We start from the raw sequence: 25,404 nt of genomic DNA on the forward strand, positions 1-25,404 counted from the left end.
TGGGGGAGGGGTAATCCCGTTTGCAGCTGTCATAGGCCAGTGATGAATCACTATCACGTCATTTGGCTGCCTTCCCCCCCTGACAAGGGGAGGAGGAGGATAGACCTGCAGGAGGAAACAACAGTTGAGACCTCAACTTAAAGACAATATGCCTTTCACTGCTGCAGTATCCTCCTTTTTCTCTTTTGGTTAAAAGAGAGCATTGTCGTTCTCAACCATGTGCTCTGTATAATTAAGAGCTGACACTGAAGCAGAGTAACAACAGCTTCTAATTTTTTTTACCCCTGATCACAGGTGCAAACATCTCAAGCCAGTTCAGATGTTGCTGTTTCCTCAAGTTGCAGGTAAGGATATTGTTGATATTTGACATTTTTGGAGATTACCTTTCTGTGACCCGTATCTATTTTTGTCTAGTGTTTCTTAATTATTTCTATTAATAGCAACAGCCTCTGTTGGAAATTACTTAACAGTTTGTATGTGTGCGCTTGTAAAACATTTTAAGTATGTAGAAAGGGAATAGGAACCTCGGTTTGAAAATAATTATGGGCTATAGTTTCTAGTGTTAGGAAAACTGTGAATGTGTAATGAGAATCAGGAGAGAAAAATTGGATTTTAGACCATTTCTAGTTTGAATTCAGAATATTTGTGAAAGTCAAAGCTCACTTTAGAAGTAAAATGGTTCATGTTAAACTGTTTTAAAAACTGATACCCATAGTCAATGTAAGTGCGACCTCTAAATTAAAATGACTGTAGCTTTTATTGACCTGATAGGGTGAGGAGCAAATAGTATTAACTTTATATATGTAAACATTAAACTTCCATCTTTTTTCTTAGAAAAACATACAAAGTATAAAATAAATGGGCCCTAAACTTTTAAGAAATTGACTGTAAGAAAATAATGGTATCTAAGTGTGTTTTTAGTGACTTTAAATAAATTCTCTCTTCACTAATAGGGTATTAAATATAAATGTATAGTTCTGAAATTGTGAACATGAGTAGTGGCTTTTGTACCTTTTATAGAATAAGTAACTGCAGAGTCTAAGAACTTTCAGGGGGCATTTAACTGGTTTTATATGGTAAAATTGCAAAATTATAGCACTGAAGTAGAATTGTTGTTATTTCCCAGAGTAAGTGACAGCTGAGGTATTCCAAGTGCTAATGCTTGCAGGGACCCACTGTATGTTGGCCTTATCCCTTTTCAATTGGGCACGCTGTATGTAATCCACAAAGCAAACAAGTGAGCCGACATCATAATGTTTTAATGCTGCATTTGTTTCAAGGGAAACAGAGGAACAATTAAGTAGTTTGCCAGAGTAAACACATGCATCAGGACTATCTCATTCCCTGTCACTAGACTATAGGTTTCAAGTGTTTTATTTGGTTTGGAGACCCATTAAATTACAATTGGGTGGTAAATTATAAGGGAGTACCTGGTGCTAATTTATTAGATGAAAAAGATTCCCCAGAAAAGTGATCTATTTCTATTTTACTTCTTTACATAGTTGCCTTTTCTTTTAGAAAAGTAATGCCTTTGGTCCTTTTTAATATAAAAAGAAAAAGATGACTGTATTTTTTCTTTGAAAAGTAGAATAGGTGTCATTGTCTCACATTAGACCTTGTGACTTGATGAACTGTGTAAGAGAAAAAATGAAATTTTAAAAACTTCAGGTGACTGACTGGCTGGGTAGGTAAAGCAAGTGACATCTTTTGATAGTACATATGATGAAGGGATGCCTGAAGTCAAAATGTGAGATGAATTATTTTGAGTCTAAGGAATAGATACAATGGGACTTTTGTGCGAGTGTGTTTCAAAGCAGGTGTCAAGTCATTAGCGCATTAAATATTGGTGTTATGAATTTGGTACATCTGTCAAACGGAAGGCTTCTTGTCTTTAGGTCTATGGAAATGCAGGATCTAACCAGCCCGCATAGCCGTCTGAGTGGTAGTAGTGAATCCCCCAGTGGCCCCAAACTCGATAACTCTCATATAAATAGTAATTCCATGACTCCCAATGGCACCGAAGGTGAGTGTCTGCCTTCTCACTGTTTACTTTGCACCTTGTTTCTTCATCAGTATATGCTTTGTTATTAGTTGGTTTGTTATTAGTTGAAATCATTAATATGATTTCTGTTGTCAAATTTGTAAAACTACTGTTATATTTCCTCTTTAGGTAATAATGTGACTTACCAATCCGTATTCATTGTTAGGAGATTCATGTTTCCATGTTATTGTAACATTGTATAGATTGGTTTTGTTTCGCCAAATGCATATACATATATACACATGTGTATTATACATATTTGTGTGCATAACATTTTTAACCTTTGAGTGTGTTTTATCTTCTTATTGATCATGTCCACACTGCAATATCAATTTGTGTTGTTTTGTTGTATGACCAATTAAAACTTGGTATTATTTCCTTTATTTTATTTTCCCTTTTGTTGTTAAATATAGCCGAATTTGTTTAAATGTAAACATTGGACTGGATTGTTTCTAAATATCAATGAAATAATTTGCCTAGTGTTCTTATGGCTTTGGCTGTGAAAATATAAATAAGTAAAAAAAGTATTGTTTATGAAGTATACAACATCATTTAGGTGATATACACACAATTTATTTACTTAAAGATTAAATAGCATACTTTAAATGTAGAACAATTACAATTATTTCTGTGTAATTAATACATATGAATATTTATATAAATTTTATATAAGTAGAAATACCTACTTTGATCCATGTATACTTAAGATTAAACATATAAGGTTATATGTATTGTCGCTACCTCTTATGCAGTCATTTAGGTACTATGCATATTTTTACAACTTCAACATATGGAAAGATATGTTACATATTGCATTATATTTATTTCTACTGTAGTCTATTGAAAAATTATTTCTTCATAGATAATATTTTGCTTATTTATTCATTACTAAGCCTCAGGACCTTGATGACTCAGAGCATACCTTTCACTAGAAGTTCGATAAATTGTCCATATTAGAATATTCCAGAATTCCATCCATATACAAAACTCTTAACCATCATTTCCCAGTCACCATGGTGATCCTTCATTACACAATTTTTTAAAAAAAATAAAGCTAACTGCTGTAAAATTATTGTCTTTTTTGGTGTGATATTCCAATATGTATTAGTGAAGGCTTTTAAAACTTGAAATGTTATATAATTTTTAATAATAGGAAAAATATAAAATCAGTTGTTTCTGATATGAGATGCTTTGATTTTTATTCCAGCAGTGATTCTTTGAATGTGTAAATATTCTGCATTTTTCTTTTAGCATAAATACATTCATTTCAAGTGTTTATGAAAAATGGGTACTATCAAAAATGGAAACTTTGCTGATGTAACAGAAAATTAATCCCTGCATGAGGTGCCTTTTCATCTGAAACTTTTTTCTTCCCATTTTGATAGGCAATCAGAGAGAAATTTAAATTATTTATAGGAAAGTAGTTCTAGTGTGTAAGTGGATTTTACAGAGCAAATAAAATAAAAGCAAGCAGTCCTGTTTCCTCTCCTTTTGGGCTTTGGCTTCAGGTAAAGCATGCCTACTGCGGAGTACAGACTGGGTGTGGATATAGTCACCCAGACCGCGGCAGGTCCCTGCGCCGGCAGGCCTCATGTGAAAGTCAGCGTGAGGGGGGCCACTGACAGGAGCTGCAGAAGGCCCATAGGTGACCTTTAACAGGCATTTCCATCATTGTGAAGTCCAGATAAGACAGTCATTCAAATTAACTTAAATATAAGGAAGACTAAGTATGTTAAAATATTTTGCTCAATAGAGTATACCAGTACATATTTGGAAGAGCAATTATGAAATACTGGTAGTTAATTTTTTTGTACATGAAGAAATGAACAGGACTAATACGTTTTCGTTTTCTCAACATTTTATTGGCAAGTTCTCTCCTACAAAATAAGAACCATGCAGTACTGAAACAGAGTGTGTGTTTAGGGTTCCCCTTAGATAGCTTTATGTGAGTGATGTGTGGTTTGTTTTCTAAGCACATGTGGAGGAATAACGTATTTCTGAATATTTACTTTTTATAGCTTGATATCACATTCATATTTAGGAATACCGCATTTTATTAGATTTTTGCATAACTAAAATAAGTTCAAACTATTAAAACATTTTAGGTAATTATGTGATCTCCTCAACCAAACTGGAAAATACATAGAATTTATTCTTTATCTTAAACTTAATTGTTTTATGTCTTGGAAATGAATTTTTTTAGACTTGACTTCAGAGAAATACACAATTACTCATCTCACCCTGTTTCAGGCAATCTTCGTTAATGTACTTTACAAGCGTTGTGGTGGTTAGAAAGTGAAGGTAGAAGGTATCGATATAAATGAGAATAAATGAAGTTTCTCAATCTCCTGACATATTGTTTTATTTTAGTAGTCAGTTTGAAAATATGGACCCAAAGTTCCCTCATGATTGATGTTACATGTCTGTTTAGATACAAACAATATTGGAAAGTTCTAGGTTTTTAATTAAGTGTGTGAATCAGTTTATCATGCTACTTATATGTCTCATAATATATCTATTTCATTCCTCTCTGTCACCACTAGAAGAGTTAAGCTTAAAATTAGTGAATTCATTAATGTCTGGCAAACTTCTCTGGCATATAGTCATTATAGATTTTCCTATTTCTTCTTTTAAATCTTATTTAGTTTGAAAACAGCAGTGTTTATTGATGAATTAAAGGAATGAAATCAAGAAATTCATTACAATTGAAGAGTCTTTAAAATGTCAATCACCTCCCCTAACTCTACAATGAACATTTTCAGCTACATATGCCATGATTTATATTTAAGTGACTTCTCTGCAGCGCAACTGAAAATCATCTCAGCCCAATAGAAATTAATTAGGTCAATGGAACTTCCATTTAGTTTACACAGTTGCTGGCTTTGCCTGCATTTATATAGGTTGTCTTTTTTCACTCAGAGATATTTTTTATTTCCTGCCACCACTTGTTCCTATAATGAGGCTAAGAAAACAAGAAAATCTCCTATATCAAAAACCATAACTTCATCTGAAGAACAAACAAGAAGGGAATGGAATGGAAAGGCAGAGAATATTAAGTTTCTTCTTAAGTCTGCTGCCAAATTATCCTAAGACTCAATGTTTGTAGGTTCTGTACTCACAGGCTAGTGCCTATTTTCATGGTTCATCTAAGGGATAAAGACAGAAAGACACTGAGCTACAGCCTCAAGTACTGTGCTTTTTTATTTCCTAAATGAAATATTCTTCAGTTATAATAGTTGTTTGTTTCATATTTCAAAACTTTCAACTATTCACAGTTTTATACATCCTTCCAACCCCTCTGTGAATTGTTACTGTTGAAGTTAACCAGTGATTGGTTTCACCCAGTTTATACATCTTTGCAATATAAAAATATAAACAGGTAAAAATAGAAAATAGTAGCATAAATGAACGCTCGACTTGCAATGAGGAAAGCACCGTAAGAAGTGATATGTTTCCAAATGAATTAATGCATATTTTTGTTACTATTAACTCAAGCTTGACCTAGCAGACACTAATGGATGGTTATGAAAACACCAACCATGGCCTGTCTTTCAACTGTTTTCCCTCTTCCTTTGGACAGTTAGTCTGAAAAACTTGTCTTGAAACAGATAGATTTGTCTTTAGGTGATGTAAAACCAAATGCAATTGGAGGCCAAGATGGAACAGAAATTCTGTTCCATGTATTATATTGTTAAAGCATAGCTTTTAAGAAATAGGCTTCTTGGTGATGCTTCTATTAGATGATCATCAAATCTGAGAGGATTTGTAATGTTTGGGAATCTGTGCAAGCCTTTACATGGTAAAGGCTTTGTGTTGATATTTGTGTTAAGCATGAGAAGTAGTTGGGAAAGGTTCCTTCGAAGGACTCAGAGCTGTGGCCCTAAAAGGATTTTTATTTACGTACGTAATTAAGGCCTTGTTTGCAAAGCAGTGATTCTTTCCATCTTTGTTTTCGCTGGTTGTCGTAAGTCCATGGGAGCTTAAGATTGGTCAGTTCATATATTGCTGGTTTGAGTGTTTATTTTTGGTTGTCTTGGAGTAAGGAGTGAGGAAGGCCAAAAAAAGTGTGAGCAAGCAAAAATCAGAGCTCTAATTCTGAGTTTTCTCTATTGTAAACTTAGACTCAGACTCAAGAAGAAGCTTAAACTTGTCTTGAAAGGGATAGATTTGTCTTTAGATGACGTAAAACCAGATGCAGTTGGAATCTTCACTGCACATAGGGTTTCAGGAATTCTGAAGGTAATTCAAATAGTAATTTTGAATTGGTATATCAGATTTCCTAGGTGATAACAGATACAATCTTGAATTAGGTAGCTAAATTTTCTGCGTTTAAAATTTACTGTGTATTACATATTTTAGGCTGATAGGTTCAGTTTTACACATTATCAGAGTCATTTTAAGCTGTTTTTATCGTTTTTACAAAACTTAGAACACTAGTAAATTATCTGGATTTGTTTTTCTCACTGTAATTTTAATTTAGTAAAATATAATGCTATCCAACTAGATTATTTTTAAGAAATCTGATTTACAAGAAATATCTAAACTGGGGCAGATTTGTATAAAATTATGGTTTGAGGCTGTATTTTATAGTCTATGTTTATATATTTGTGGTTAAATATTCTGTTGTCAATAGAAACATGGTAATATAACTTTATTATTGTTTACATTCTGCACAGGATTTAGTTTCTGGAAGATTAAGGGACATTGTGAATAAAAGAGTTTCTAAATGACATTTTTAGTTTGTCTGTAACCGCAGAATTGGCCTCTTATAAATTGTTCTTAAATAAAAGTCATGAAAGAATGAACAAATAATTTGTTAGGATTTAATATTTTCCTATGTTGTATATATAGGAATAATTTTCACATGTCTGTTGCTAATTAATTATAATAATGCTGGCTAATATTTATGAATAACCTATTAGTCACCGTGATGACCATTTTCTATGTTTTGCTTTATTAATCTTTAGAAAACAAATTTAAAAACATTGTCAGCAAAATAGCTAAGAGTCTGGGCTTGAATTCCAGCTTCACTATTTGCTGGCTGTGTGAATTCAGACAAGTCAGCCTCTGGGTGGCTATTTTCTCATCTGTAAAATGGGGATAATAACAGAACTTACATTAGGCTTTCTGTGAGGATGTAACATAAAATTTGCAGCATGATTGGAACTTCTAAGTGCTCGGTATTTATTAACTGCTATGCCATATATAATTAAGTCACTTCTACAGTGTGATTCCCATTTTATGCACACAAAAAAATCCAAGACTTAAACACCAAGTTTAAAGGCACATGGCTTGTAATTGGTACCACTGGCATCTGAGCGGGTACGTGAATTAAGTTCTGAGTCCAGAGCCTGGGTTTTTAATCATTATATTATTCTCTGGAGAGAATATGTGATTTGCATCATCTACAAATGCCTTTTCTAATACCTTTTACTAAACATTGGTGCTTTCATTGCCACACTGGTGCCTTCATGGCTGGATGATGCCATTCCCTAGCAAACGGCAGCGCTGTGCAAGAACCAGTGGCAGAGGCTCTGATGACAAGGACTTCGTTATAAGGATGACTCTTCAGGGTGGTTACAGTCCGGTCTTGAAGTTCTGATGTGCATGAGTGTGTGAGATTCCTTCCTGTGGTCCACGTGCACATTGTATTGCATCATTAGGTTAACTTTAGGGGATTGTTTCTTGTTTTCAAAGCTTTAGACTTAATTATAATTTCATCAACTGTCTGCCTGTTAAGCCTCTCTGAGATCAAATGGAGATGGGAAATCATCTCTTCTTTTTCATTATAATGGTCATTATCATATGCACATTTGGTTTGGGGCAGTGTTACTGTGCAATTTAAAAACTGGTTGCAGTTTTGCTACTGCTCAGAGTAAATGTTTTCTACCTCAGAAAATATTTCTAAGTAGGTGGTAAATTTGGTCACACTTTTCTTGACTTTGAGAACAAAATTATACCAGCCAAACAACACTGTTGGCATTTGTTGGGGCTCCATTGGAGTAGTAATGACCAAATCTGAGAGTTGAGAACATGCTTGGGATGTTCTAGGATCACCAAGGAGCCCAGTGTGGCTGGAGGAGAGAGAATGGCTGGGAGTAAAAGAGGTAAAATCAGAGGAATAGAGGGGTGGCACATGTGAGCCTTGTAGGGTGGCAGATAGGCTCTAGCCTCTCACCTGCAGCTAACTGTATCTTTCATAATAAGAATAGGAACTCCAGTGCTGATTGCCTGCAACTAGGCTCAGGGTTTCCAGAGCGAGGCTTCCTGATAACTAAGGTCTAGATGTAGACAACTTTTCCCTACTTTCAGTTGCTAATAGTATAGAGAATCACAGTTCTGTGGCATCTCTGTGCTGCCTGGGCCAGAACTTTGGTATGAGCAGAAATATATCTCCCTGAGAACATCCAGTATTCTGGGAGAAACCTCTGGTTTCCTCCCGGGAGATATGTGAACATTTAGTGAATGGTAGTATTTGGGCAAATTCATATGCGTTTGGTGACAGATTCCCTGCTTTTAAGTAAGTCCTGATTTCTTATGATATCCAAGGATGCCTTGGTGTGAACAGTATATAAATAAAGTGGGGTCTGTTACATTTCTTCTCACCTTGCTAACTTGAAGTAAGGGTCAAGAGTAATTCATTCTCCTCTCTTTCACTCTAAGCATACAATATAGTAGAAAAAAATACATACATATTACAAATTTTCCACTTTTGCTTTGGGTAGGAAAAAAATTATCTGTTACATGTCAGTGACTGTCAAATATTGCTTATACTATAGTAGAGAGAAAGCAAGTCTTCATAAGGTTATCAAGGGTTTGTGTTAATTTTTAGGACACACAATTTGTAAGTGAGAGCTTATTATGATTATGTTCATGGTAATTTGCTAGTTTTACAGATTTTGAGTTTTGTTTTGTTTTGTTTTGTTTTGTTTTTGCATGCCTCCTGTATCCCATTATACCAAAAAAATGGTAGACAGACTCTACCAAACACATTCCAAAGAGGTATGTTTATGTACTCCTCATAATACAAATTAGGAACCTTTTTCTTAACATTGTAACATGAATCAAAATCTATAATCCTTACCCATTTTATCATTGTATTTATTACTATTAAGGGCATTTTAAGTGGAAAGAATCCTTTTTGTCAACAATAAAGAATATGAACTACATTGACTAAGTTTTTGAGTACATCATATGCCCTGTACCTACATTTATCCTCAAAACAATCTTTAGGGTAACTTTTAGGCACCTCATTTTAAAGAGTTTAAGTGACTAGTCTGTGTATACAGTGTATTAACTGTGTTGCGGAAGAGATGCAAAGGCCTAACAGGCTGATTTCAAAGCTATATTCTTTACACTTTAAAACATGGAGTCCCCAATAGCACTGCTTAGGTTACTAGCCAAAAAGCTGAGTTCTTGCTGAAATAGTTTATCTTCCCTAAGAAGTGTTTATGTTACCTTATCTAAGATTGTGGCCAAGATGAAAGATATGCAACATTCATTTATATGTGTGCTTCATCTAGAAGAGTTTCCAAGTTTCTCAAAGCAGGGACACATGTGTTCACTCTAGTGTCCTTAGCATCTAATGGGAGAATTGGCAACAAAGTCAAATAAAAAAAGTTGTTAAATGAATGCCTCATATTACTAAGCATATAATGTACATGAATGATTATAAGAGAAGAACATTCATTAAGTTTGTTTACAATGCATTAAGGATTCAATAAGTATCTAGAGCCTGTTTTTCAAATTTTTGAAATTGATCATTTCACAGACAGTTCATATAGTTGCTATGGGCTGTCCATCCACAGAACATCCACAGTCAACATTGTTGCAGGTTGTGAATTTGATCTATAGTGACTGACTTGCTTTTGACCCGTAGTAAATAACTGCTTCATAAATAGAAACTTCAACTGTTAGTATATTAATAGTGATGAAGCAACTTCCACATACATCTGTTCCAAGAAACTACTGAATGATATAAGGATAAGGCAGTTAATAAACCAACTTAGGGTTGGTGTGTAGATGGTAAGATGGTAAAGGAATAATTGGAAGTAAACATTTTGAAGGTGGGGAAAAATTGCAGGAAGAAGGATATATATGTATTCACTGAAGTAAAAAAATAAAAGTGTCTATGTATATATGTGTGTGTGTATGTGTGTATATATGTAGTATATCTGTACTGTATATCCACAATTACATTGTTAATTTGAGAAATATTTATTAAGTGATTCTATCTAGAAATATACCAAACTCCGTTCTAGCCAAGGAGAAGTTCGCTATTTAATGTGATTTACCACCATACTTTAAGATAAGGACTATATTCTGCAGAGGAGGAGGACGTCTAATCCTCACTGAAGTGATTGTGGATTGTGGGGATGCACACTGGTGATGCTTAACCTGAGTCCTGAAGGAGAGGTAGGAGAATACTGAGTGCCATGCCAGGAAGAAAGAGAGAGCTTGAGCTTTATAGCTGTGACAAAGACATTCCGAATGGCAGAAGAGTGTGTGTGTGTATGCACGCGCGCACGCGTGCATGTGTGTGCGTGTGTGTGTGTGTAAGATGAGAAGCATGCACAGAGATGGGGCTTAGATGCCAAAGATGATGATGAAGGGCTCAAGATATGAAGTTCAAGAATTTGGATTCAACTGTACAGGAGCTGTGGGAGCTGAAGACTTGTGAGTCGGAAAGTGGTATGATTGGGTTTGTGTTTTAGAAATGCACTTAGGTAGTATTTTGAAACTGTATTCAAGGGGTAGTGGGCATTAAGAAGGGACCCTAGGTGAGAAGAAATGAAGGCATTTTATCTGAAATCATGTGCTTATTTACATATTATTATCTTTTTCTGAACATATCTGATGCTTCCCTTACAGAGAGTAATGTGGAAAATGAGTAATATTAGAAATATAGGAAGAATTGCATGCTTGTGAGAGCAGTTTTGTAGTCAGACTTACCTGAACTAAAAAAATCACAATCACAATTCTGCTTTTTATTCACGGCAACTAACATATGCATGTTGAGAACAGAGCAGGCAGCAAAGAAAGAGTCCTGAAGGCTGCCTGCCTCTGTTTGAAGCTCTGCCACTTATTAGTTACCAAGTGTGATGACGAATACTTACTTAACTGCTCTATGCCTCTACTTCCTGGTCTGTAAAATGAAGGTGATGATACTGTTTGCCCGTAGTGTTGCTATAACTGTTGGAAGAGTTGGTAAAGTGCTTAGAACAGAGTCTGGCTCCTAGAAAATGCTCAATGTCCACTGGCTATTATTATCTATTACTTCTGAGCCTCTGCCTTCTTTGCTGTAGAATGGCATTGCCCCTTCATCACAGGTGCATGACAGTCTATCCAAAATACTAAGTGTAGTTACTGGTATCTACTACATACTCAAAACATAGCAGCTATTATTAAATAATGTTATATTTTTAAAAAGAAACATATCTTCTGGGACTGGCTACTGTAATGTCTCCAGGTGAGGAAAGGATATATTCTCCTCCTTTGGGATCCTGCGTATCAAGCACGGCCTTTGCAGGTATTTGCAGCACTTGAGGTACTTAGTAATTACTTGTTCAATTAATACTCAGTGTGGGTAGGGTTTATGTCTGGGTGCTGCTGTGAGTTGGTGAAGGATGGGAAGAAACATGATCTGAGATGTATGTTTAGTAGATTGATTACCTTTTAGGCAAGTAAGCCATTTTCCCACATTGATATGGTTGAGGTTGTGAGTCTGAGCCAGCTCATCTGCTTCCAATCTTCATGCACTGATTTATTTTACCACCCGCTAATTTGCAACATACCCTGATATACTTTTATTCAGTGCCCTGGTATTCTTGGACCTTCTTATTGCTGTACCATTCACTGATTGTCCAGATCTGTATCAAATGAATGATTAAGGATGATAAAACCATATTCAGAAAACACTGGGCTTTTTGGCTGATTTACAAAAGATATGGCAATTAAAGAAACGTGAAACTGTGTGATCATGGACTATTTAACATCTTTAAGCTGCAGTTTCCTCATCTATGAAATTACACAATAATAATAAATATCTCATAAAGTTGCGATGAGGAGCAAACGACCTATTGCTTGTAAAGTGCTTAGCAAAATGCATGGCATATAGTAGGTGCTCAATATTCAATAAATATAAACTACATTTAAAATTATTACTCATCCATCCATTCTAAAAGTCTACTTTAATATTGCCTGTGTCATAAATTGAGAATGTTGTATTGCTATCTGCATTTTTTTATTGGTACAATCTTTTCATACTGTTGTGCCATGCTTCCATTATTATAATAAGCTAAAAATGTTTTGATCTCACTTTGCTTTCTAAATATAATATGTATCTGTTGAAAGTCATTGAATGACACCTTTAAGATTTATGCATTGGATTATATAAAAATTTTACTTTAAAAAGTCAAAAATAAATATGAACTCTAGTTAATGATATGAATGCTGAAGTGTTTAGGGGAAGTGTATTATATCTGCAACTTCCTTTAAAATATATTAAAAATAAGATAGTTTTTTGAAGGATAGACATAGAAAAGTAAATATAGTAACATGCTAATTGTAGAGTCCAGGTGATACATTTATAGATGTTCACTGTGTAATTCTTCCAACTTTCCTGTCTGTATGATAAATTTTCTGGCATAATATTGGAGAAAAATGGAATCTAGTATTTATTTATTTTTTACTGTATACAAATAAACTCTGCCAGATTCTAGAAGAAATATAAAGAGGTGTATGGTACTGCTCTTGTGTGAAAGATGATTTATGCCAATTGGGTCATTTTAGTTATATCCAACTGTACTATTTTGTTTTCTGTTGCTTAGAATACTCGAAACAAGGTAATTTATAAAGAAAAGGAATTTATTTCTTACAGTTATGAAGGCTAAGTCCAAGGTCAAGGGCCTGCATCTGGTGAGGGCCTTCTTGCTAGTGAGGACTCTCTATATACAGAGTTCCAAGATGGCACAGAGTGTCACATGGGGAGGGCATGGAGCTTGCTTACATGCTAGCTCGGGTTCCTCTTCCTCTTCTCATAAAGCCACCAGTTTCCCTCTTCTGATAAACCATTAATCCATGAACCCATTAGCCCATGAATGGATTAATACTTTCGCGAGGGTGGAGTGCTTGTGATCCAATTACCTTTTAAAGTTCCCACCTTTCAATACTGACACATTGGGGATTAAGTTTCAAAATGAGTTTTGGAGGGAGTAAATATTCAAACCATAGCACCAACTAAATCAGTTGAAAGAGTAGGGGGGTAAAGCACTTGGGGAATAAAGCACCAGCTCCAAGAGCTGAATTTTCTTCAAGCCCAGCTGCTGAAATGGCCTGCTGTACCCTTCAAACCAGTTTACCTAGTAACTAGTGAAACAGCCTGCCATGACTCCAGGACTAATTTTACCTACAGCCACCAGTCACCAGTCAGAGCTTGGCAGCCTCCCAAAGCTTCTCTAGTGCCAATGAGCTTTTCAAAACAAAATGTAACATTTCTTTTTCTAATAAAATCCTCCAACCTTCTCTTTGTTCTTAGGACATACTGAAGACCATTCTGCTCTCTGTATCTGTACTGAATTGCAATTCTGTGATTTTCAAACAAACAAAATATTTAATTTAGATATTTGTCTATTTTATGTTGACCATGACACGTGGCTTAAGGAGCTCACAGGCTTGTTAAGGAAGATAAGACTTTTTAAACATTTAGCAAAAACTAAAAGATAATATGCCAAATAAATTATGGAGACTAGGATTTTCAGTCTGTGGCTTACACTTCCTCAGTAGTTGGAGAACAAGTACCAAAGGTCCGCAAATTCAAAAGGTTTGTCTGTAGGGTGAGGAAATTAACAGGCCACATATATATTTAACTCTTTCACATATGGACATTCTGTTATGTTTATTAAAATACACGTTTTTTGTCTACAAATTCACAGTAGGTTTTTGTCATACACTTTGGGTTCTGAAATATTTTGGTGTTAGAGGGCTTCATTCTCAAGAAGGTTAGAAGCCACAGATCCGAACAAAAGTGCTCTCAGAGTATAGAAGAAAGAGCTCTTCAGCTTGCTAAGGTCTGGCCAGGCTTCAAGGAGGAGATGGAATCTGAGCTGAGTATTGGGAAATGGGTAGAATTTGAATAGGTGGAGAAGAGATGGAATGCATTCTAAATGAGGAAACAATACAAACAAAGGTAGGATAGTTTGGGAGACTGTTAGGAAACCAGTTTAGCTGAAGAAGGAATTGATAGTAGATAAGGTTGGAAGGATCAGTTGGAGCCAAACTGTGGAGGACCCTGAATAGTAAGCTAAGGAATTTGGATTTCATCCTGGAGTCGGTAGAGAAGCCACTGAATATTTTGAGCAAGGGGCTGATATGGTGGAAGTGTTTTAGGTGTTGATCTGGCAGCAGTTGCAAGGATAGACTGGATTGGGGGACAGATGAGCATTAGTGTAGAGGCTCATGTAATCTTCTCAGATTGTATGTGTTAGGAAACTGAGCTAGTGTGGAAGAATGAGTTGCAAAACAAAAAGGAACGTGGAGTTGTAAAAGATATTACAAAGGAGCAGTTATGATTTACCATATATTATTTCTTTTACAAAAAAAATGTCAATTAGTCTAGACCACCCCATAAGTAATTGCACATGCTGCTATTAATATATGCTGTACTTTCCATGAATAGCAGGTTTTGAAATGGACCAATGTTTCTTTTTGGCCATGTATACCCTTAAATTCAAGTTTAGTCTGGATGTGTTTATTTGGCTTTCATAAGATTGTACCAGGTGTACCATTGAACAGCTAATATTTTTTCCTGCCCTCCTTTAAGATAAAGATGGCCTCAACTTTACTCTTTGGAGAGATAATGATCATATGCTATATAGCCAATGCAAACACAAAAGAATGTCTTGTTTTCTAAATGGGAATTAACTAAAGAAAACACATTTAGTTCATGGCTATATGCACTTTTAGGTGAAGCAGAAATAATCAAATGGGTACTTGTAATATTGAATTAATCATGCATTTAGAGTGAGATGTCAAATGTATAAATTTAGCAATGTTGCTTTTTTCCACTTTCATATTTTATGCAACAATTTTATTCTCTTCACATCTCCCTCGCCGCCCCTTTTTAAATCATTTGACACAGTTTCTAAAAACACATTTCTATTTCTGCCTCATGGTTTGAGAAAGAGACTCATTAAATCTGTGAGCGATACTGTCATTGAATCTAACCCGTAACATAACGTTGCATGTTTGTGCTTTTGCGATCCTCTACAGCATCATTGTGTTGCTCTATAAAGGGTTCTTTTAAGGCTTATTTGCAGCCATACCCAACATTTGCTTTTGTGGGTTATGTCCCATGAATTATTACAAATGTATGATAATTTATTTACCTTTCTTTTTACTGATTCAGGTGGGATCCTCTCTAAACCTACAAAAATTTCAGTAATTGATAGTTTATGCTAATGTGTCTTCTCCAAACAGTACCCTTTTCAAAATAACATAACTGACACATGTTCTGTAAATTAGACGCTTTGCAAAACCTGCTTATCAGTAGACTGAGTGATGATTTGGAGGGAATAAACTGTCATCTTGATTTTAGCATAAACAGTGTTTTTATTTGTCCTGTGCAATGTCCCTAGCAGTATGAAGTCACTTGTAACCTGTTTTTTAAGTCAGTTTATCTTTATTCATTCCCTCAGTAAATATTGATTTCCAACTGCAAACCAAACCTTGGGCTAAGTCCTGTAGAGATACAGTCATGTAAATAAAAAAAATGTAGCCTAGTGTTTTTGATCTTAGAGGATCTTTTTATGTCATGAAGCAGTTTACCATATATTTAAATGGATAAGACTTTCCAATATGAAATGAGGTAGAATAGGACATATATTCTAAAGGAGGCACAGACACAGACATAGTTCAAGGAATAAGAAACCACCCCTGAGTACTAGATCAGAGAAGACTTAAGGAAACAGGTGGGATTTTAGTTGAACCTTGAAGAAACTGTGGGATTGAGTCATATGTAAAATTCATAGAATATTCTGGGAAGGGTACTACAAAGCTGTAGATTTGAGGAAGCATTAAATATCTTAGGAGGCCAGTTGGTTTAACTGATGTCCAGTATATGGATATGTGGTTCTTTATCTGTAAATGGGGATATTAGTGCCACACAGGGAAGTTGGGACAATTAGATGAGATTTTGTATTTTTTCAGTACTCTTGTATTCCTGCAAATTATTCTTTGTTATGCAAATATAAAGTGTATGAAAGAAATGAAATGAAAAGTAAAGCAAAGAAAATAAGAAAAGTTCTGTGTCAGAGTATAGGGGGCCTTAAATACATGATTAGAGATTGGGAACTTAATTGAGAAGAAAGTGGAGAACCTGCTGAAGACCCCAGAGCCAGTGGTGACTCATGCATATCTAAATTATGAAAAGATAAATATTTGTTTCCAAAGCAGGGAGAATAGATGCTGAAAGTCCAATTTGCTGACTTTCATAAGAGAAGAGGCAGAAGGTAATTAGGATAGTGACTGTGAAATTAGAAAGAAGATGCTTGTAAAAGATTAGAGTAGTGGAAATTATAGAGTGTGGCCAGGACAGAAATGATTGTGAGAGAAAATGCAAACAAGAAGGAGGTGAAATTATAGAACCACAGAGTAGACAAAGGAAGAAAACCTAGAGAAAAAGAAATACAGTGGGGGAGAAGAGAACTATTGCTATGTTATATTGAACAATGATTTTTTAAAAAGTGTCAAGGAATAAGGCTCATTCTATACAATTGAGGAAAGTTAGGATTAAGTAGAGTTTAAACTGGGCAGTTGGGAAAGTCTCATTGGTAAAACAGGTTAAATCCTGCTCAAGGAAAGGAAACCTTCATTGAAATTAATTCTTGGAAAACTGGGAAATGTTGCAGGAAGATGAAGGATTTAATGCAGCATCAACATACTTTAAAAAATAGTTGGTGTGGAAGGGAAATAGTTGGTGGGGAAGGGCTAAAGATGGTGAGGGATGAAGTATGTCTCGGGAGCTTAAGGAACATGGAAAAAACTCAGTGGAAACTGTTTCAGACAGTTGTCAAGAGATAGAAAAGGGGGTCTGGCAAGCAACAGGGTGACTCAAAAGAATAAAGACGGAATACAATTAAGTGGACTGCCAGCATGCTGGCACCTGTTCTGCTATACTCATCCATCTGGAACAGCAGCAGAACAGTGAACAATGAGAGATTGCCCATCCTGAGATTAAAAATTGGCAAAAAAGATGCTAGGAGAAATGAGACCACACATCATCCTAGGATGGGAGCTAGACATGACTGGCTCTGGGTTTCAGGCTAGGCAAGGGAGGCTGTGAAGCAGGAGTGGGAGAATAGATAGGGATTTGGAAAGATGGGATATTCTGATGAGGAGTAATAGCAAGTAAGTGAATGAATGAGGTGAAAGGTGATATTTCATGGAGGTAATGCAATTCCAGGTATGGGTGCAACTGAACATTTTAATAACCAATATGGAATGAAGGTAACTCTTTTTGAAGTAGAAGAGATGAAGGAATCATAAAGAGTGGGAGAGGGATGGTAAACTGAGTTTTTAAAGTCCCTGCATAATATGGTAGGAAACAAAACTAAAAGAAAGATTGAGTTTGTGCCAAGCAAAGACAAGCTGTGCTTACTCTAACAGTTTGAGAAAAGTTGTGATATGAGCTTAGGTGCTGCTGGGGAGGGCCTGCAGGTCACCCAGGCTGCTGCCTTCCCTGCACGTTGCGGCGTGCATTATTTGTAACGCACAGGCTGGCTCCTAGTCCAGCAGGCAGTACTGTCCTTTGTGGGTGAACTTGGTTTATTAAAACAGCCCACTTAATTTATGGTGAAAAATATAACTAATCAAATGGACAGAATATTTGTTTCTTCTGAATGGTCTGTCATCTTCTGCAGATGCAGAAGTCTACTGCATGACTGGAACCTTCAAAGTATAACCAGAAGTTGCTTGATGAGCATGGAATTGTGGTATGATGGAATAGTGGCATGATATTGATAGCTAGTGTCACCAAGCTCCAATGGTCTGATAGATAGATCCACACTGAAATTTATGATGAAGGAAGATGGTTTTCTCATTTTTATGGGCCAACCTCCCCTAAAGAATGCCAGAAAAGATGGCTACATTTTCTTCTGGAATTATTGATCACAACTGCCATGTAAACCATTCTGTTAGCCTGTTTCTTCAGAAAGTATACACTGCCTTTTAATGATCAAAACATAAGTTTTCTTCATATAATCACAATTTGGTCCTGCCATCTTATTTCCAAGTTACTTTGATTTAATGTTGGCTCTCTTGAAGCGTGGTCTCATGGCTGATTTAGACACATCCCTTCACTTTGGATTCTTCTTTCTTTTACAGAGGAAGCTTAACTTTAATGTGAAGTTCATGATGCATTTGGACCCAGTTATCTGTATCTTAAGAAAAACTTTGCTTTGTCATAAAGAGACACTATAGTGGTAGAGTGACTATAAAAGCATAGGCCCTGGACCTAGCACAGTGTGAAATGATTTAGAAGCATTTATCTTTCTTAATTCTCACTTGAGTATTCACCCACACTTACAGATGAGGAAGCCGAGGCATACAGAAGTTGACTAACTTCCAGATTCATGCTGTTAGATGCAAAGCTAAATTGAAATTCAATTGATAGTTCCAAAGCGGGTGCTTTTAACTGTTATATATTATTCCTGGTATTGCTCCCCAGGAGAAAGGAGGAAGCCATTCTGCCCAACAGATAATATTGCTACTGCTACTTTTAATGATGATGTTGAATATAGTTTTAGCTCCTACTTTATACCAGGTACTTTATGTACATTTTTATGAATTATTATTTCATTCTTGTAATATAGATATAATTTTATATGGAGATAATTAAGATCAAGGAGATTAAATCACTTTTAGAAAGTCTTAGAGCAGGTAACTGGATTCTCTGACTTCAAAACCAAAACTCAAAGGCATTTATGGAGGGAAGATCATTTCATATCTAGATGTAGCAAGTTGCCCAGCATTGCTCAGGCCTAGAGGGCATGGCCAAGTGAAGGAGTTGGAGGAACAGGGAGATTTAAGGGATAAAAAGCAATTTTTGAATGTTTTTAAAGTATGAATATATTTTTGAGGATCAGATGGAAGATTGGAAACTTAGAATGGTAGAAAAAGAGACTCGTGTGGCGGCAAAAGAAAACAGAAGTTGCTATTTTTCTAATAGACTGGAGTCATATAATGAATAGTATGGTGGAGAGAAACAAATCCCATTTATTTAGAGGTGAACAGATCATTCATAGTTTTTCCTTTTTAGATGGGTGACTTAGATAGGATAGTTGTTCTCAGATGTTACAGTACCTTAAACCTCTAAGACCAAGAAAACTCTGTCTGTTTTTAAATTCAAAGCATTGGAGAGATGCTCTATCACATCATCTACAGCATAGTTATAAATGTGGTGGTGCTAGTGGGAATGGTATGGATGACATTTTGGTGGCCAGAGGTTATTCTTGTCTTTTTAACTCTCTGGTGGGTGTATGTTTGGCTACAATAAAGCCAGAAGTAGTCTTTGTTTCTTTGGCTTTCATTCAGAAACTATTTTACATTACGATAAATCACCAGTCTTTAGCATCAGGTCCCTGGTGATCAAAGTATTCAATTACAGTACCTGATAAAATCATGAATATCCTGGTGGTTATTTTATGTACATCCTCTTCCTTCAACAGTGAACCTTTTTAAAAAACTGGGTTCATTGGGAAAAGGGAGTCTTTATTCCTTAGTGTATAGATGGGTATGTTTGAACAATGGTGAAAAGCAGTGTTATTGGGGCCTAAAAGAAAAGTATCCTCTTCCTTTCCTTTCTAATCTTTTTGCCTAGTTTTAATGGATTTCAAGTATAATTGAATGTGCCTCTTGGGAGTGAAGGCTACATTCAATTAAGCTAATCATATGGAGAATAGCTGGTGTCGATTTTAGGGGTACCGATATAGGAGTGGTTTTGGTGTAGTCAAGCTTTCACAAAGTAGTTGCATCTACAAAATCTGTTAAATCATAGACCTTAGATTTGACAAAGACTTAGTAGTAATCTTGATTGACATCTCACGAAGTGGAATAATTTTTTTCTTCACAACTTTTCCTGACAGCTGGGCATGAAACTTCTATGTGAGAACTTCCAGCGACTTCACTAGGCTGGGAGCCCTAAGACTGTAGGAGGGGAGGGACTTCGCTTTCCACTCTACCCGATGTGTGGCACTGTGCCCCAGCAGGCTTGTTGTGGAGTAGCTTGTACTATTGGAAAGTCCCACTTATTACCGTTTCTTCAAGCTTTAGTCATGGGCCTTGGAGTCAAAAGCATCCCAAATTAAATCTTATTTCTGCCCCTTACTGTGGCTCTTTGGGTGACTTCCTAACCCCTTTGGTTTTAATGTGTGCATAGGAAACAAGAAGGCAATATTGCCTAGGGAGTTTGTCTATTCTGAGACCTATTTGTAGAGTCGTTTAAACGGATGAATTACTAATGTCTATAAATAACTAACACATAGTAGGCACTTTACAGGACCTGTTTCCATGGCACCTAATTCTAATCTTTTGCTGAGTGTGTTGTATTTGATTCTGAGTTCAGAATCTTAGTGGCGATCTGTCTGGCAGAGAGTGAAACAGAACAGTTGCTTTATGTGTATGGGGCATTATATGAGGTTTTTGGTTTGTTTGTTTTTGTTTTTTAAGGAGGTAAGGTATGATGTGGACAGCTAAGTAAGAAACTTAGAAACTGTGCGCTGGCAGTGGAATACTGCCTTTCCCGAAACGATGGCAGTGTAATGGTGATGAAAAGCAAAATCATTTGGTTGTCTGGTGGCATGGAGAGAGAAGGGAAATACAGGCTTATGTCAGAATTTTTTAGCATCAACAAAGACTTCTAAACCCAAAACAACTGGCAGAAAAGTGAAAACTTCAGTTACAACTTCAGTTACACCATTGTTTGGTCTACATTAAAACTATCCAGCAGAGTGATTTCCATTAGTCTCACTGTTGTTTTCTGAAGCTTGTTTAGAAGTCATCTGAATAATTATTTTTTTAAAAAGTGACTATCTGATGCATCTATTTATAATGCTTATTTTTAGACTACTCATTATGCATTAGGAGAACATCTGAAGATCCAGGGGTTGTGTGAATTTGTCTTTTCCCTGGTGTTTGTAACAGATTGGTAATGTTGAGAGAAGGAAAAGCTGCATTTTCTCCATCATCTTTTCCTACTTCAAAATGTGTTTGCTTTATAAGAGAGGACTCCCCAGATATTCTCTTGTGGGAGCCTTTGTTTTAGGAAGCATGTAAATGACTTTTAGGTATCCCTTAAAATATTACTGCATTGTTTCTGAAAATCTGTTACTAAGAAATGAATACCTTCCACAAAGCAGGGTAGGCAAATTCTGATGATGGCACTTCACCAGCAGTTTCTACGGAAAACAACAGTGCTACTTCTTCATTTTAAAAAAAATGTAAAACTAGAGAGAACAAAAGCAGATGTACTGAAGTTGTTGGCTTGTCTGTTTGGTAGGGGCACAATAACACTGTCACGATATCAGGGGAGTGGATTGCTTTAGAGAATCTATAGCATAAATCTAAAAGTTATCTCACAGCACAAAGGGACTTGACCGAAGATCATGTATGTATTTCACAAACTGCAATCAATACTGTTTTGAAATAGAAAACTTTGTTTCTGCTTCATTTAGATTCAGAATGTTTTTGGTATGAAGCATACATAAAATATTGATGAATTGGCAATCAGATATGGCTGGGTGGTAACGATGGCACATTAAATCGAGCCCTCGGTTTTTTAGCCATGCTGGAGAACCCAGAAGGTGTGTGTGTGTGGTAGGAGGGACCCTGCCCTTGAGCATCGGGAAGACCTGCTGGTGTCGACACCCACTTTCTTCCTACTTCCCCACATCTTTCTGTTCTATCCTTTTGACTCTGACCAAATAACAGATTTTTCCACAACCCCAGGAAATGATTTTTTATCACATCATGTAGATTTTGAGAGATAATTTATTTATCAATAAGTAATTCAGTAAATATGTAAAGCAATGATGAATTTAATTACTTTTAAAGTGCTGCTTTTAAAGGGTAACTTGTGACAATAGATTGTTTCCTAAGGGGAAAGAACTTAATATATGAATGTTTTTTTAAAGGAGTCTATTTATGCTTATGATTTATGTTCAGTTAGGGAAAATGTTTCTTGAAATGATTTTCTTGTCATTACTCTGAATGTTATATCTTCTCTTCCATGTCTTTATAAATAACTATTAATTCACTATTGATGTATGTTGTTTATTTTTGTAGTTAAAACAGAGCCAATGAGCAGCAGTGAAACAGCTTCAACGACAGCAGACGGGTCTTTAGACAATTTCTCAGGTTCAGGTAAGGAATAAATATCAGATTTTCACATCAACACCGAGCATTATTTTTTCTAGTTTACTCATGTAATGTCCCTGTGTATCTATATGTAGTCATGTATATGTGTATATGTGTGGGTATATATGTACTTATGTATATATACAGATAAAATAGCTTTGCTCAGAGTCACATATTACCAATTCTGGTTTCATTCATTATGAAGGAGTGGTTGCTGAAATGTTGGTATTCAATAAATGGAGTAAAAAGGGTTTTGTTCTTCTCCTTTCTTCTAATTATATTTACTATGCTGGTGACTCCTCCCCCATTCTCTCTTAGATGTATTATTTTTCCAGGTCTTCAAATTTGGTTAGGCAAAATTTGGTGTTTTACACTTCTAAGCAGACTCGCCAAGCCATCTTGTGAAGTAACTGTCATATCAACTATAGATCAAAAATTAAATAGACCCTGTAAAGCAGCATTAAGTTCTTCAGTTAGTTTTTAATCTCCTTCACATTAATAAAACCTGCCTCCAATAAACAAAATATCCAAGTTTCACAAGTGTCATAATGAAATGACTGACAAGAAAGTGACTGTGATCATAAGGTGGTTGTGAGAATGTGATTATATATTTGCCAAGTCACCCAGCCCAGCTTGGAGTATTTCATTTAAAAATTACTTATATCGGAGATAATTCTTAGAATTTTGACTTTTTTTATATTGCCTGCTATAATTTTAGCACCTCTCTATTGGAAATGCTATAATTTCATAAAGTTGTGATTGATTTAATCAAGCTCTCTGGATCATTTATTTAATACATATCACAACAAAAAGAAATTGTAAATACAAAATGAAATGCAAACACACAACTTCGATACTAATGATACCAGGTAAAAGCAATAAAAAATAACAAAGGGTGCAATATCCATTTGTTCTTTCCTAAAACATTTTTTAGAATTGGACTTTTGCCTGGCTATGTGGTTGGTGCCATGCTGACTTCATAGGTGTATGAAAATGGTCCTGGTGCAGGGCTTAGTGGGATGAACAAATGAACAGACCATCACAGTACAGTTTGATAATGCAGAGGGAAGCCCAGAGAACCCAAAGAACACCCAGGAAGGGACCTAGTGGAGACCAGCTTGGGGTGGGGTGATCAGGGAAGGTGTCTTGGAGTAGGTACTCAGTCTTAAGAAATGAGTAGGAGAAAAGCACTGGGAGGGAGAAGCTGGACAAACGGACAGTCCATGAAAGGAGACAGCAGTGCAGAGGGCATGGATCTTTGGGGAACTGTTAATGGTTCAGGGTTCCTGGTATATGTACAGTGTGAGAGGAAGGACATGTTGCAGAGGGAGGCAGGGGCCAGAGTCTAAAGAGACTTGTGTGAACTTCATGGAATTTGTGTTTTCTCCTGTGTGCAATGGGAAGCATCAAAGGAAGGGGGTTGCATGATCATATTCATAGCAGAATTATGGCCACCATGGCAGGATGAATTGGGGGCAGGTGAGCTGAAGTGGAGAAATCAGTTAGAGATTTTTTTGTATTAATTTGAGCAAGAAATATTGAAGACCTTAAATAAAGCACTGGCAATGGGTATGGGAAGGTGATGGATTTGGTGCATTTCATTTATGAAGTAGAATTTATAGTGGTTAGCGACCAATGGGTATAGGGGTAAGTGATGCAGAGAAAGAAGTTAAGAGCCAGGAAATGCAAGAGGAGCATGGTTGACAAAAGAAGACAGAAAACTTAGTTTTGGGCATGTTGACTGTGAGGCAACCTCTACCTGCAGATGCCAAGTATATTAGGGTTTGGAGCTCAGGGGAGATTTGGCGTGGGAAATTTGAAAGTGTACAGGGAGTTAAAGCTAATGGGGTAAACAAGGTTGAAGACAGAACTCATGGAAAGCTAATAGATATGACATGGGCAGAAGATCAAATGAAAACAGGTAATTCGGAATAAAGCAACAGTTTTGGCTAGGCCTGGTGGTTCACACGTGTAGTCCTAGCATTTTGGGATGCAGAGGCAGGAGAACCATTTGAGCCCAGGAGTTGGAGGGCAGCCTGGACAACATAGGGAGACCTATCTCTACAAAAAATAATTTTTTAAAAATTAGCTGGGCATGGTGGCATGTGCCTGTGGCGCTAGCTACTAAAGAGGCTGAGACTGGAAGATCACTTGAGCCCAGGAGTTCAAGGTTACAGTAAGCTATGACTGCACCACTGCACTTCAGCCTGGGCGGCAGAGTGAGACTTTGTCTTAAAACAAAAACAAACAAACAAACAAAAAGCAAGAGTGTTGAACTGGAAGCAAACACAGGTAAGAATTTTAAGGAAGCACTGTCAGCAATGTGGATTTGTACACAGCTCTTGAAAATTATTTGTAAAACATCTTGAGAAAATGTTAACTGTATTAAGAGAAAAAGCAAGTTATGAAAGAGTCATATTTTCAGTATAATCACAATTTTGCTTTCTTCAAAAGGCATCTGTATGTACATATGTGGGCCTGTATATATAGGTCTAAAAATTGACAGTGGTTCTCTCTGGATGGTGGAAGATAATTTGAATGTTATTCCTTCTGCTTTTGTCTTGTTTTCAAAATTTTTACATTATATATATATATGTATATATAAAACTTTTATACTTTTAAAAAGTAATACTTTTAAAGTCCAAGTTAAAAATCATGTGCTACAAAGATACATTTTTTTGAAAATATCTGTGGAAAATAGTATTGCATCACTATATTTTGATTTTGATTTTGATAACTGTATTGTGGTAAAAGAACTCTTTGTTTTTAAGAAATACACATAGAAAAAATATATATGTGTATATATATGTGTGTGTCTATATATATATATTTTTTTTTTTATTTGTTTGTTTTGTTTTGAGACAGTCTCGCTCTGTTGCCCAGGCTGGAGTGCAGTGGTGCGATCTTGGTTCACTGCAACCTCTGCCTCCTGGGTTCAAGTGATTCTCCTGCTT

General features: G+C 36.0%; 1 protein-coding gene across 1 annotated transcript in view; it reads left to right on the forward strand.

Annotated features, from left to right (window-relative positions):
- The first annotated feature begins 300 nt into the window (after window positions 1–300).
- Window positions 301–25,404, forward strand: part of EYA1 (EYA transcriptional coactivator and phosphatase 1) — a 159,072-nt gene continuing 133,968 nt past the window's right edge. The window contains exons 1-3 of the mRNA XM_010360872.2: window positions 301–344; window positions 1,896–2,023; window positions 22,379–22,456. Coding sequence (XP_010359174.1) covers window positions 1,900–2,023; window positions 22,379–22,456 — 202 coding nt within the window. The 5' untranslated portion in view covers window positions 301–344; window positions 1,896–1,899. The remainder of the gene's footprint in view (window positions 345–1,895; window positions 2,024–22,378; window positions 22,457–25,404) is intronic.

This window comes from Rhinopithecus roxellana, chromosome 9, assembly GCF_007565055.1.
Source record: "Rhinopithecus roxellana isolate Shanxi Qingling chromosome 9, ASM756505v1, whole genome shotgun sequence".
Classification (NCBI taxonomy): domain Eukaryota; kingdom Metazoa; phylum Chordata; class Mammalia; order Primates; family Cercopithecidae; genus Rhinopithecus; species Rhinopithecus roxellana.